The sequence below is a fragment of the Falco biarmicus genome, chromosome 8 (genome assembly GCF_023638135.1).
Source record: "Falco biarmicus isolate bFalBia1 chromosome 8, bFalBia1.pri, whole genome shotgun sequence".
In the NCBI taxonomy this organism is placed as follows: Eukaryota; Metazoa; Chordata; class Aves; order Falconiformes; family Falconidae; genus Falco; species Falco biarmicus.
The window spans coordinates 11,340,710-11,356,421 of NC_079295.1; the positions used below are offsets into that span (position 1 = coordinate 11,340,710).

Sequence of the window (15,712 nt, forward strand, 5' to 3'; positions counted from 1 at the left end):
TGGTGGAATTAAGAACCATTAAATTCATTGAGATTTCACCCTTGGGAATTTGCCCAGAGGCACACAGCTTACAGGCCTTCACAAGGCTTGACTTTCCTGGAGTCATCTCCCCCTCCCCTGCTGCATCCAAGCCTCTGTAAAAAGGAACCATCTTTTCAATTTTGTTAATTAATTGCTCTTGCCAACCAACAGATGTTCTGTAGCCTTTGAAGACCAAGAATATCCAGGTATATAACTTTTGCAGCCTTACACTGACTGCCTATGCAATTTGAGCAAGAACCTCTGAAGCTCAAGGGAAAGGCAAGCTATTACAGCCAAATAAAGAGCGATAGTAACTTAGAAGACTATAGTTTCCCCCCTATATTTGATTGGATTAATATTTCCCCCTACAAATGTCTCTTTATCTACATTTATTCAGTTCTAGGGCACAGCAGTCAGTGAACTGAGGAAAAAAAATTATTCAGGACATCTCTTACAATTATTTATGTATTTATAAGTTGTGTCTGAGATTCATTGGCCTTAAAAGGCAATGGTAAGAAAAGCTGGAAAGCTAACCACGGGCAATGGTTATGCAGAGGCAGAGATTCAGGCTTGAACCCTACTGAGCTGAGCCCTGAGGCTGGGAGAACAGCTGCTTTGTTTCACCCTCAGCAACTCTGTTCACAGTCCGTGGTCTGTTCGTGTGCTCTTCCTTTCTTGTGTGGGGTTATTTGGGAAGTTTTTGGCAAAACATTACTAAGACTTGTTCTTAATGGTAAGGATAGCAGTTAGTACGACGGAATTGGTGGGTCGGGGCACTTCCTCTTCTGTCTTGTTGTCTGCACTATTAAAAATGGTCTCACTGAAATAAATACCATCAATCAGTGCCAGCTGCAGTTTAGCTGGAGTGTAGACAAGGACAAACTGTGTGCTTCTGCTGCCTGCAGACAGAAACTGTTTGGACTAGTTTAACTGTAGAGTGGTAAACACTGGAAGCAAACCGATCCTTCTTCTAGGAAGAAAGCGTCTTCTGCTATCCAATATGACAAGGAGAGCAACCCTTGCTCCTGCTAAGGTTGCATGGGTACGGAGCAGAAATGAGTTAGAAAAGGAACTGTCCACCATGTGATAAGCCACTACTGGGAGCCAAGTATGTCCTTTGTTAATGGAGGCATAGATCTCACTGCAGTTTTACTTCCATGTCACTCCGGGCCACGGCGTCACTCTTGATCTACTGCATCGTAACTGAAAGCAACTTGGGTTCAATGCAATTCATCTGCTGCAAAAAGAAAGAGGTGTGTTGGGAGAATGTTTGCAACTGTGCTGGTTACAGTCAAAATATTGATGGGAGAAAAGAAGAGGATGTTTTCATTGTGGCTTTTGAAAAGCTAAATGTGTAGGATGAGGCATTTTTAAAATTAGGATTGGTGGGAGATGAGAAGGGCTTGTATTTAAAAGCAGGCAGAACAAGTGGAGAACACTGGAGGACAGAGATGGTAGTCTTAACAAAAGTGAATGTACTAACTCTGAACTATCTTTTGTACTTAGGACCTTGTCACCCATTGCTTTTGCCTCCACTCTCCAAAGTGGTTACTTTGGCATGAATTCACATGTGCTTATTTGCCTCATCTAAACATTTGGTTTGAGGTTAATACGTCAAGGAAAAATGGCCTGAATTCTGGGTATTTTTTACGTAACAACCACGATTTAGTTGTTGCCACTGTTTCACTGCTACCTTATAATAGTCGCATAGAAGATAGGCATAACGAAGGTCAACGAGGATGTGGTCAAACATGGTGATCACAAGAGGCATTTGAGCTTTGGGGAGAGAAAACAGGCAGAACCCATTGGCTGTGTTTCCAGAGGGTCAGCAGCATGGACAGGTTCCCTGACATCCCATCAGATTTGAAACCTGAATTAAATACACATACAAATGCAAGAAGCAGGACTGACGGCGACCTCTTAGCAATTATAGCAGTTAAAGGGGAAAAAATATGAGTTGGGATACTTGAGGCTCAGACCTTATCAACCTCATTATCTTACAAAGAAGGTCTTACTGATTGCTGCGATTAACATGCATATTCCTCAGTTTACAGACCTTCTTGTGGCCATCTGGCTGTCCCCAGCCACAGGACTGTGAGGGCAAGTCAATCCAAGGTCCTTACAGCTTGTAGGAGCCAAAGAAGAGTCACTTCGCAGTCCCCTGTGTGGGAGGAGGATTGTCAGCATGTCATTTGCACAGTTTCAGTACAGGAGAGCCAGGGAAAGGCACAGGCACTTCCCACCTCAGACAAATTTCAATTAAAATTCCTCTTCAAAGAGTTGACACCGTATCTCAGGAGAGGTTAACAACGTGGCATAGATATGTGAGAGTGTACTTGAACAGATCCCATATAGAAATTTTAAGCTCAGCGGACACAGACTCCTCTTTCGAGCCCAGAAAAGAGATTAGTTAGGTTATGCAATTGCTGGAGCTGGCATAAAACCAGCTGCATGCCAATTACCAGCCCATATGCAAATGATTGTACTGAAACTCAGGATGCAGCTGGACATGGATCTGGGCACCCTTCCAGGATTATTCCAAGCCACATTATGACAGTTTTGAATGAGAAGAGCTCTATCGAGCCAGTAATTTTTTACAGCCTTTCAGAAAATGGAGGAAATTACCACTACATCCAGATCTTAACTATTTTTTTTTGATGGGAGAAGGAATTTCTGCATGTTGATGCCAATCAGGATGTACTTGAGGCACTTATGCTCCAAGACAGAAGGCCATCAGTCTGTTTGCCAAGTGTGCGGCCTGAGTGCCAGATGTGCTCGGGATAGAAAGCAGGCTTCTTGAATTTGTCAGTGGTTGTATGAAAAGAATTGAAAAATATACTACCAGATAATGCCAAAGTTGAAGCTCCTGGGGATGCTGCAGGGAAACCCTGCTGCATTCAGATGCCCTGGCCTTACCAAGGTTTCTCTTCCTACTGCTGCTTGACTGCTGCATGAAAAGCCTGCTTGGAAAGGGTGCGGCAGCAATGGCAAATAAACTGCCCTGCAAGATTTACTCGCAAGATGCCTGTTATAAAGAGCTGATGCCAGGAGAACAGGGACACGCAGTAGTCTTGCAGTTACATATCTCAGCAGATGGAAAAGATAAATTGAGAGCTGCCACCAGCAGACAAGAAACTTTACAGGTTTGATCAAAATATTATATAGCAAATGTCCAGACAAGGAGAGGCATTTAAAATGCTTGTCTGTCTTGGCAACATGGAAGTGAATCAGTCAAAGTATGTAGGCCTCATTCTCGGTGGAGGAGTGATAAGAACATCCTATGAGGAGACAACTTCTTAAAAAGTTTAGAGGAAAAAAATAAAAATAAGTATTCCTATGCTATTTCTCAAATTTTGCCCATAGATGATATGAAATGTAAGGTAGTCTTCAGTGAAGAGCTGGTTTCATTAAGGGTTCAGCTTGGCTTAATGGACCTCATACCTATTAGGTGTCTCTGAGCACCAGCTTCCACTTTTTCTGGCCTAGAATAGGATCCTCTCTCCACTGCTGCCCCATGTTTTTTCAGACTCCCTGGATTGTTGGCTGCCTGCCCTTGAGACCAGGGCAGGAAGGGAGTGGGATGAGTCCCTGTTGGAGCAGTGGGACAGTCAGGTTTAGGTCCCAGTATCGTATGCTAGGACTCTGAACTAGCAGAACATCGGATTATAGGCAAAGGAGGATGGTTGAAGGATCAGCCTGCAATCTTAACCCCAGGAAGGCTTGACTGGTGGTTCTCCATAGTGTTTGTGGGTGAATCTGCAGAATGGAAACATCCTGGAGACCCTAGGAAGCCACTCATGCTGCTGTAGGGCTGGCAAATAAACACAGTACTCCTCATAAGCCAATACCATTCATCTGGAGAAACGCTCCAATCACAGCGAAAGTTCTGCAGAAGTTATGAAGAAAAATGAATGTGAAACCATCATAGTGAGCCAGAAGGGGTGGCTTTGTTGTACATCGTTGCTGCACCTTTGCAGAGGCACATCAGTGAGACAGATGATGGAGTTGTTGCAGCTATAGGGCATAGGTAGCATCTCAAGAGGGTAGAAGTGACACTGAGATCCATTCAGTCTTTGCTGAACAAATTTGGAGGATGCCTGACAGAAAGCAAAAACTGTGCCATGATTAGAGCAAATGCTGATAAAACTGGTTTGGGTTATTGCACCTGATTATGTCCCACAGGATGCTCACCGTTAAAGATGACCAGACAGCAGAAATGACTTCCAGTACCAGGGTATCCATTAGAGCCTCCAGGCTTTCTGGAGCCCGCTGGGACACCAGGGAGACTTTGCCGTGTTGATGCACCCAGTGTGCTGCATATCATCTCCCCTTCTGCACCTTCTGCTGGCCTTCTGCTGAAGAATAAGAACAGGGCAGAAGAGAGATGGTTTATTTCAGATTCAGCAGGTTTTAGTAACTTTGGAATAATCAGATGACCGCTGTGTATCCTTGCTGAAATCCATACTCAGAGTTATGGGGTTTGGAACAACTGAAAGGTAAGCGCTGCCAAGTACTGGTTTGTTGTCAGGGGCCTCACTGAAGAGGCACATACCAGCACACTGCAGAGACTGCTCACCTCTTCCTGAGTGCATGCTTGCTGCTAACCGGGACGCGGATATCCCCATCAGGTAGTGCTGTGCTATCTGAATGTTAAGTCGTGGCTCCTGTGAATGAAATGACTGCTCATTTCTGGCTGTTGGCATATTGCTGCTCTTACTGAGCTCAAGAGTGTGCCTTCTGGGGTGAGCTAGTGATGTGTCATGCTCTTCATCGACAGTAATTTGAAACTCATCACTGATTCATTACAGTGACTTAAATGAATACAATTTTCTTTTTGCTAACAAAAATCAAAAGATCAAAGGGCAACAGTTCTCTCATGCTAAAATCTGTAATGGTTCTTAGTCCAGATGTTCCTTTTGTATGAAATGGGGGACAGTGATGGTGACACAGTATTTCAAATACTGTAACATTTTTTTATACATGCACATGATGTGCTTTTAAATATATGTTATCTTCCAGATGGGTGTTTTACATCACCAAATGTTTATCAGTAAATAAAAGTTTTAAATGACATATGCTTTTATAAATATGGGGAGAATGGATTACTTAGGGAGTGTTGTAAGTACTGTGGTAGTAGATGATTAATAATTGCAGAAGGACAAAATAATTTGGATTGGAAGGGATATTTGGGTTCGTCTGGTCCAGTCTTCTGCTCAGAGCAGGATTAACTTCAGACAAGATTCAGGTTGTTTGTTGTTTCTGAAAATCTCTAGAGATGGAGATAGCACCACTTCTGTGGTCAGTCTGCTCCTGGGCTTTACCCGCTTGCCATGAGGAATATTTTTCTGATTGCAGCTTGTGCTTGTTGCTTCTTGTTCTTAAGTTTCTGAGAGGAGTCTGGCTCTGTGTTCCCCCATAGCTTTCCTGTAGGTAAAGGCAGGCTGCAGTTAGTGTCCCCCCTCCTCAGTCCTCTCTTCTTCAAGCTAGGTGAGCCCAGGTCTTCTCACCTCTTCTCCTGTGGCAAGTCCTCCAGACTCTAACCACCACAGTGGTCCTTCCCTGGACTCTCTTGTAGTTTGGCAATAACTGTGTTGCGCTGGGGTGCCCAAAATAGACCCAGTGCTTCAGATGCACCCTCACAAGTGCCCAGCACATGGGCATCATCACTTCCCTCACCTGCTGGCTCTGCTTCTGCAGCCCACTGTGTGATCACCCTTCATCACTGTTCAGGTGTACTGCAGACTCATGTCCATCTTACCACCCACAAGGACCGCCAGGCCCTTTTCTGCCTCTCTCTCTGATTTGGAGAATCCCACAGAAAGCTCATGTGGATTGTTGCAATGTTATGTTTTATATCTGTTGATCTACCTGTCACACACTCACAGTACACACACACCCCCACACCCAAATTATATTAGGAAAACAGTAAATGAAGCACCTGGCTGCTAACATCAGGATAAGAATTTGACTGGACAAAGAAGTGAGTCAATTAGCATCTCCCTCTGAAAATAAATGTCCCTCTAACAGAATCAGCATATTACATGAAAGCTTCTCACTTGCCAAGTCAACAGCGTCAAAGAGTTTTCAAAAGCTAGTGATGGGAAAAGAAGCAAGTGAAGTGGGTAACATTGTAAACAGCTTCTGCTGCTTCTGTAGTTAACATCTGCAAAGGAAATGGCGGAGCTAAGGCTGGTCATACAGCTTTATGTCTACCTGGTTGTTAATTAACGTCAAGGACATGTGATACTGGTGGCAGGTATGTGGTTAATGAAAGTAGTGTCAGCTGGAATCAGTACATCTTTTTATTCTCTGTTGTTGAACCAAAGTAATCATTACAGGAGCAGGAAACCTCCACAATGGAGGGGAAGGAGATGACTTAAATGTAAAGCTGGGCCTAAACACTTCTGAGAATCAAGATCCAAGTAGGCAGAAGCTGCTGTGATCACTGCAAGGTGGAGTGAATTAAGCAGCCACTAGGACAAGTGAATCTAGCTGGATTATGGAGAGAGAGCATTTCCTTTAGCACAAGCCAAGTGTGTTGAATAAAGAAAAAACTAAATACTTTAGAACAGGGATGTTTCCTGTGAAAATCAACACATCTTTAAAATAGAGTTTATACCCAACTGTTTTCTTCCCTTTTGGATGGGTGAGGATTTTGTGTGTTACTTGATACAGCTGTTTCTACTCTCTTCCGTAGTATTTTGGGTTACTTTCTCCGTGCAGTGAACCCTTTGGGGCCATGTGGCCGCATTTTATGTGCCCAGTGGTCTTGGTAATGGCTCAGGGCGCAAGGTGAAATGTGGCCCATTAGCTTGACACAGACTTGCACGCTGACTTGTGCTTCCTCGAGAATATGGTAGTCGTGGAATGTATATTTTAACTCTGATGTGTTTACTGCAAGGGGCTGGGATAATTTGTAGTGTTGTTTCCTTTTCCATAGTAACCAGCTAAATGATTTGGCATCTTAATTTTAATAAGGCTGTGAGAAGGAAAAATTAAAGGCATGCACAGAAGAGGAATAATCTGAGCAGATAGAAATGTTGTCTTTGAGTTGGCTTAATATGGCGTAGCCTGTTCATGAAACAGCCATTCCCTTTGGGGAGATTGCTAAAGGAAGAGCTGACCAGAGCCTGTTGTCCTGTAATGAAGTAGCTAAATGACTCACGAGGACCCTATGAGCCTATCATCACACACATTTACAGTGAAATGGTGAAAAGGGTACCCCATCAAACTCAGTGAAAGGTAATCAAATGACTCCATTTTTATTTAAGCAGCGAAATAGGTAGCTAGATTTGGAAGATTTATGCTCAGGTACTACAATCCAGTGTTCTTAGTTACTGAGCAGTTGGAAGAACAGACCCACAGGCTGCACATAACGCTGATTGCTTTTGATAGAAACAAAGAGTATCTTGCTGTTACCATCAAGCCTTGAAACTGACTTCCAGCTAATGACCCAAATAATCTTTACTTGAAATTGTATAATTGAGATCGAAGGCTGTCTGGGGCTTCTAGCTGGTACACAGATTCCACATCCATGAGCTTTTGAGTATGGTCATTGAGCTGAAATAGAGAAGGTTAAAACTCTCATTTTCATTACCGAGCTCCCCCCATCTCCCAGTACAAATGTGACATTTCAATTTTGCACAGTCCGACTCTTCTTAAATCATCTGTATAAAAACTTCAGATCTTGATTGATGATGAATGAGCTGTTGTCTCCTAAAGCACCTAGTTCTCATTACCCTTTAAGACATAGCTTATTAATGATGGACCTGAAATGCTTTCCCAGTGGGTCATCAGCAATCAGCTGTGCTAAGATTGCAGAAGACTTGGTCTGGCATGAAGTTTCCAGGCCAAATCTGTTTTTGGATAATGCATTCAGCATCTTGGGTGAAATGTGGCTGTTTTGAGAGTGATATGGTATCTGACAGCAGATCCCCATAACCTGGGTGATGACGATGAGGATGCAGCACTGTCAGCATGCAAAGATGCTTAAGCTCTAATGGAGATTGACCTTGGAAATAAAGGTATCGTCAACATGCATTATATAATACCTATGTGCAGAGTATACCAGTATATGGTGTAGTGGAAAAGACAGCTGTTTCCTTAGCAGGCAATCAGCTTGGAAGGTGTAAGGTATCTTCTGTTTTACTTTACAAGTGGTTACAGTAAACATGCCCAACAGATTTTCCTAATTAACTCCTTCCCCTTTCTCTACACCCTTTAGAACTAGTTTGTTTTCCCTCTCACTATGCCTTCATCATGTCAGCTGGTTTCATTGCACCAGAGACGAGCTTTTAATTTGCAAACTTGAGTAGTAATAGCAATTGTATAACCAATTTTGTAACAATTTTAGAACCAGATTCTACTGCTGCGTAGGTGCCTACAGCCACCACTGCATATCAACACATGAGTTGCTTGCACTCCAGGATATGTTGCAGGAAGTGAACATGTTTTGCCAGTTTAATCCACGTTAGAAATTAGATAGCAGACCGTGAGGGATTACGCTGTACACAAGAAAAATTCAGCTGAAGAAAATGCCCTTTTAACAGATGGATGAGGAATAGTTATTTCCACCTCTGGTCTAAACAGACAACACAGTTGCAGAGCTAGTGTCTATTTGCCTTACTTACAGTGATCTGAAGCTTCTGGTGGCTGGTAATGCATTTTCACTGACTCCAGTCAAACTCATTCAATTAGAATAGATGTTACGAATTTCAGCCTTATTTTAACTTAGTAGACTTAAGTATAAATTGTGTGTGATGTACCTATCTCTGTTCCATGGCACTTTAGGGAAAGTGTAAGGTACTTGGGTCTCATGGTTGCCAGAGACCTGTATGTTTCCGTTTTTCCTATTAGTATTGTAACTATTGTGTAGTATGTTACCAAAGTTATACGATAGTAGTTCTGCTTCATCAATGGGCTAAATAAAGCAAGAAAATAACAGATATAACAGATAATACATTTCTGATTTAGCTTCCTGAATAAATAACCATTTAATAGGTTTTTAATAATATGCAGCTCTTAAGTTCCCCACAATCATTTGGCAGCAATAAGCCAAATAATGATGGAAGTCAGTGGCAAGTGCACTTGCTGATTTATTTTCATATAGCTTTGGTTACAGAATTATACTGCCTTTAAGCCAGTAAAGTAGCTCTAGTAAGGAAGATGATAAAATTTTGCATTCACTTCAGAATCAAGTGGCAAAAGACCTTGGAGATACTGCTTAGCTCAGAATGCTGGCTGTAGCCCTGGTACCAATCTTAAGTGTGGTCATTGGTACCTTATAGGAAGGCATCTGAAATTGTCTGACACCTTTAGGAACTCTTTTCCCAATGAAGGCTAGTGGGACTTGTGCTTCAAAATACCCTTTTGTAGCTCAGTGTCTCTGAGCAGTGTAGAAGTCAAAGGGTAATGTTTGCTGCCAGTTTGGCGTGGTAGGTGTTTCAGGCAGCAGTGTTGTTCATATCCTAACAATTTTACACTGCCACAAAAAATTGGTTTAGAAGACAAAAATGCTCTCCCCAAAATGGTATTTAAAATGTGATCCTCTGTGAGCAGTCCTTTTTAGTGCTGCTTTGGCAGGAACTAGCTTTTTTCTTCACAGTAGAAATCACAAAGTTCACTAGGGGACTCATGGTCTTTCCTGCTCCAGCCTCAGAAAGAGTTCAGCAAAGAGGCATCTCAGGTCTTGCACACAGGAGAAGAAACCTTTTTTTTGCCTCGTTTCGTTTGCTAGCTCGTCTGCATAGGCAGAGACGCCTGCCTTTCTCCTCCTGTTTATTGTTTAACTTTATCTCTCGCTCTCAGTGTTGTAAATTAAAATGAGATGACGACTTTATGATGATGAGTTCATTATACAGTAACTCCGTTGTATATTGATTACATTTGTGCTTCATTTGCTTAACATGTAACAGGGTTTATTAGGTCTTTCCAGGCGTTGTTCTTGGTAAGAGAGGGCAGAGAAGTGCAAAATGCATTTGTGTTTGTCAGTGAAGCCAATGCATCTGTGCTGATTTATACATGCCGAGGACAACTCAGTGTAAAGAAAAGCAGAATAGCGGGTTGGAACAGGAAGGTAGAAAGGAAATGAATCTGGATCCCATAGAGGAGGAGAAGAGCACAAATACGTTAAAAGATGGTACTAATCTTGGAACTCAGAGCCCATCTTTGATATTATTACTCAGGTTCATTAGCACCTCACCATGTGAATAGACCTTTAAACTTTAGGCCTGTCACCTCTGAAAAATGTTACAGTGCAGGGCAAATAAAGATACTGCATCACATTTTTGGGGAAGGGCAGCAGGAACAACACTTTTTACTCAGTGATTAGGGAAGTCAGAGAGTTTTCCATGTTTGCTGTTAGTTAATCACAGGGAAAGCTGTCAGCTTTCCTTACAGTATAGAGGGAACACTTTCCAGTTACTTTCATGCTGAAAAAAGTCTTTCTTCACAAATTGAAACTATTAGAATTACTTTTAGAGTGAGGTGCTGTCTGCTATACAATAACGTGTCCAAGTTCCTAGCAGAAAAGAAAATTTGATAGGTATTGTCATGAGTGAATGCTCTAAAAACGGGAAATTATGCCAGTGGCAGGTGTTCAGATACAACTGGTAGTGACACTATTCGGAATCATGTGCAAATACTTTAAGAAGCTATGAATGTAGATTTTACAGTTTTTCATAGCTTGATAGATATTATTTTTAATCAAAATCTGGGCCATAATGGGATAGGTAGTCCTGTATAGCTGGGTCAACACAGAGAAATCACTGCTAGTCATGTTTTCAGGTGTCCTTCTAAGTCCCACATTTTCCCCAGAGCAGAATTGCTGACAGATGCTGTATGGTTTTTTTTTCAGGGATCATAAGAATATCATACAGACAGATCATTGCTATATCTCTAATCTAGACTCTTTTCTGTATAAGATTATGATTATTATTGTTTTCATTTTTAAGCCTCTTTTCAATGAAAAGCCAAGCTTTTAAACCAGAGGTTTCTAAGAAATAGTAATGCTCTGAACTGATTAATATGGTGGAAGGATGTATTTACAGATGAACCTTTATTTAATACATGTTTTTCTTGGGAGCTACCTCCCCTACATGCTGTGGCCTGTAAACCCTGGGGTTTTTTTTTAGAAATATGCAGTAATTTCTACCTTGTTGTTTGTCAACATAAACATTCTTGCTACAGCTTTTAAAGATTTTCTTGGGAGATGGAGACTATCAGAAAACCTTAATCACTGCTGCCATAGTCAGGATTTACTCTTAATGTCTCTGTGAAAAGTGTGAAGCTTAAGGCTGAGGTGTGAAGCACCACTTAATGTCATTCTAAGGTGCCATTAGTAACTAACCTTCAACCTTTCTTCGCTGAGGTTTGAATCTCTGACACTAAGAGGTGCAGAAGGTTTTAGCTGCATCGTTTCTGTTAACTTTAAGGAAAGTCACATGGATTGTCCTGTGCTTTGAAAATGTGAGAGCCAGGTTAAGTAGAGAAATTGTGAATCTGAGCAAGAGTTTAGAGGGCAAAATAACCAAGTTATTGCTCCAGAGGAAACCCTGGTGCTACAACCAACAGCTGTAAGATCATTTTCATGTTGAGATTTGAGAAATCAAGTCTTTAGAGACAGGGCAACAAGCCATTTTTTTAAAAACACTGATATAAACATGAAAATTTAAAAACAGATACAAAAAACTACTTTCATCTGCTCAGAAACAGTCTCCTTTCAATGCAAAGCTTCCAGCAAGGCATGTTAATGGTAGTTTTGGATCATAGTATTTGAGAATTGGATCATAGATACTTGGGTATTTTGGGTCATGATACAACAGCAACACAGTCTGATCAGAAAACACGCTTTTCCAGACATCGTGATGACTGGACCCTTCTCATATACTGTAGTCTCAGAAAATTCCTACCCCAGTGGAGCACGTTAGTTTATTGTATATTTTAAGCATTCATGTGTATTAATGAAATACATCATCGTGTGGTTGATTGTGTTTTTAAAGTCATTTAAGTCTTGAAGGATATTTTACCCACAAATAACAGTACTGTTCCATACTTGGTTGCACTGGAGCAACAGGTAAACCCAGTAACTTCATCTAGTTGCTGTGTGGCTGTTTCCATCAGGTTTCTTCTGCATATAAATAAATAGTTCCTGTTTACAAATACTGTAAGCTACTTGCCCTCCGGTTTTCAGAGTATTAAGTGAGATCAAATGAGAATTTTTTGCATTTAAATTTCATGCCCTCTCACACCAGTACACAAAGCAGCAGTAGATGTAATCAGCCGTATATTTAAAGTCTTACAAGTATGTTCTCTTGTTGTTTTATGCAGAAATACTGAATGGAGGGGTGTATGTTGGCCAGAACAAATTCCTTTGCTTCGCAGACACCATTCATTGGCAGGATATCGTGCGTAACCCCTGGGCCTCCAACTTCACTTTGGTTCCAACGAATGGCAGCTCAGGATGTAAGTACTGGTTTTATTCTTAGGCTTGTCATCTGCTCAGCATGCAGCAGTATAAATGCAACCACAAGTTTTCCCTGATCCTCTGTTATGGAGAATTGTGTTTGTAAATTTTCCCTGCATTCTTCACTGCATCTTCAAAGTTTGTACGCTGCTTGTAGAAATACTTAGTCTAGTTTAAAAACACCTTTTCTACACAGAGCATTTGTGAACATCACACATTTTCTGAATTTTCTCTCAACTGTTTTCTCTCTTCTGCGTATTCTTTTTTCTATTTATTGCTAAAGCCACTGTGCTGCTGTGGAAGCGCAGACGTTACTGTTTGCTTTGCATTTGTTCCTGCTGCTCAGGCTGGTCCTTGAGTCACAGTGGTCTGTCTGCGGCATCATAATTAGCTGCTGCCGTAATTATGGTACAAGCTCATGGATATTCTGACTTTAAATGACAAATGAATCTCAAAGAAAAAGTTATCCTGTTGTCTTGTGTGTATCTGTGAAGGAAGAGAATTTGCAGAGGGTGGGGAGCTCTTCACAATATAGCTAATATTTCTCTGTTTTCAATATGTTCTATTTTAATGCTCTTGACTTCAAACTTGGAGTATCTGTGTACTTTGATTAATCTGATCCATTTCTTTATTTCCCTTCCCTAGAGTTACTCACCTTCAGTAGTATTTCCATGATTCTTGCAGCAATAATGGTTTCTACTGGATGGTAGTGACAGTGATATAAGGCGTTTAGGCAAGATATTCTGTAATACAGTAAAATGCATTCAAATCTAATACTATGCTATTAAACAGTAACCTCAAGATGTATCAACATCAAAATTCAGGTACAGGCTCGGAAGAAGTTTATATCTGACGTCAGAAGTGACCCTATAGCAGACTTAGTGTTCTAACATTGCAGATACAGGGATGTTCTGGATTGCTTACAGTATCTTAAGTTGTCCCTCAAGGATATATGAAATGACTGATTACCTCTTTAGCTACCACTACAGCCAAGAAACAACCTCAGTTCTTCAGTTGTATGTTGGGAATTCAGGTGGGGGAAAAGATAGATCCTGTGTAAAGACCGTTTGATGACTTCCCATAATTTCTAAGCAGCAGCTTGTTTTTAACCAAGTACTTTGTGGTATTTTATATATGGATTTTATATAAGGCTGACCTGCTTTTGTATACCTCACCTGCTACCCTGAAAACCAGAGCACAGCTACCTGAGATACAGCTTCCTCCAGGAGTCTGCCAAACTCTGCTGCTCCTCGATCTCTGGGCTCTGGAGCTGAAGTTCATCTCTTCTGCCTGGAAACCTGATATAGCTGTAATGCAGCCAATTGTCTTATTTGCATATTAAAAAGCCTCATCCCTGCTGATGATCAGTTCTGAGCAGAACTGATAAAACCTTTGAAGGTTAGGGAATGCCTGTACCCCTTTATGAGTCATTACTTCAACAAGCAAAAGATTCAGTTGTTACTTTGTTTTGTTCAGTTATTGGGTTTTCTTTTAACCTTTGCCAGTTCTTCAAGACACCTTGTTGCTTCTGCAACACCAAGGTAATAAGCTCTTTTAGAAAAGCAACTAACATGAATACTAACTATCTTTCTGAGCTAATGAAAGTTTTAGTGGTGACTCCAGAGGAATCAGAACAAGATCTGTGCAGAGTACTTTGGAATCACACCCTGAAAGTAAAGGAAAATATTAGCTCCCACAGCAAGATGAAAGAATGCATGTACTTAAGCTCAGTTTTTTAAAAAGATTTTTCATTCCTTTTGAGTTGTTTTGAAACATAGAGAAGGAACAATTTGTGCTTGATCAGGCTGAGAAGCAGCATTATTTCAAAGTTGATTGAGAGCTATGTACCAAGGCAGCTTCGTTAAGATAGCCACCAAAATTTTACTGTATTTTTCCTTACTTGGGATGGAGAAGAGTATTTAATTAAATAAACATGTTGTCTTCTCCATGAGACTGGATTCCATATCAGTACTATTCACGAGTCCTGTAAATTTGATTAAATTAGCTAATACAAACCATTTCTGTATTCACAACTTACATAGGTGAAAATCTAAACCCCGTTATCCAGAAAGCCAACAAATGGCTAAAATGGTTTTAACAAGGGTTTTCAGGCTTTGGGAAACAAAGAATTCAGATAGAGAAATCACAGTTTAAAATAGCCTAAAATTAAATAGCTGTCCATCTGTGTTTGAGCACATGTATTACACACACATGCACACACATAGGTGTGTATATATATATATTTATATGTAATCATAGAATGGTTTGGGTTGGAAGGGACCTTAAAGATCATCTAGCTCCAACCTCCTGCCATGGGCAGGGAACCTTCCATTAGACCAGGTTGCTGAAAGCCCCGTCCAACCTGGCCTTGAACACTGCCAGGGATGGGGCAGCCACAGCTGCTCTGGGCAGCCTGGGCCAGTGCCTCACCACCCTCACACAGTAAAGAATGTCTTCCTAATATCTAAGTCTACTCTCTTTCAGCTTAAAACCATTGCCCCTTGTCCTGTCACTACATGCCCTTGTAAAAGGTCCATCGCCAGCTTTCTTGTAGGCCCCCTTTAGATACTGGAACGCTGCTATAAGGTCTCCCCGGAGCCTTCTCTTCTCCAGGCTGAAGATCCCCAGTTCTCTCAGCCTGTCTTCAAAGGAGAGGTGCTCCAGCCCTCTGAGCATCTTCCTGGCCCTCCCCTCAACTTACTCCAACAGGTCCATGTCCTTCTTATATTGGGGGCTCCAGAGCTGAATACAGTGCTCCAGGTGAGGTCTCACAAGAGCAAAGGGGGAGAATCACCTCCCTCAGCCAGCTGGCCACGCTTCTTTTGGTGCAGCCCAGGATATGGCTGGCTTTCTGGGCTGCAAGTGCACATTGTTGGGCCCTGTTGAGTTTCTCATGCACCAGCACCCCCAAATCTTTCTCCTCAGGGCTGCTCTCATTGCATTCTCTGTGCAGCTTGTATTTGTGCTTGGGATTGCCCCAACCCACGTACAGGACTTTGCACTTGGCCTTGTTTAACTTCATGAGGTTCACACAGGCCCACCTCTCAAGCCTGTCAAGGTCCCTCTGGATGACATCCCTTCCCGGAGGCGTGTTGACCGCACCACACAGCTTGGTGTCATCAGCAAACTTGCTGAGGGTGCACCCAATTACAGTGTCCATGTCACCAACCGAGATGTTGAACAGCACCAGTCCCAGTGCCAACCCCAGAGGAACACCACTTGTCGCTG

The 15,712-nt window shown here is 41.8% G+C and overlaps 1 protein-coding gene across 3 annotated transcripts in view; it reads left to right on the top strand.

The window, feature by feature from the left end:
• Window positions 1-15,712, top strand: part of ERBB4 (erb-b2 receptor tyrosine kinase 4) — a 638,473-nt gene that overhangs the window by 407,453 nt on the left and 215,308 nt on the right. For all 3 annotated transcript variants that reach the window (XM_056350326.1, XM_056350324.1, XM_056350325.1), the window contains exon 4: window positions 12,349-12,483. In XM_056350326.1, the coding sequence (XP_056206301.1) occupies window positions 12,349-12,483 (135 nt within the window). The remainder of the gene's footprint in view (window positions 1-12,348; window positions 12,484-15,712) is intronic.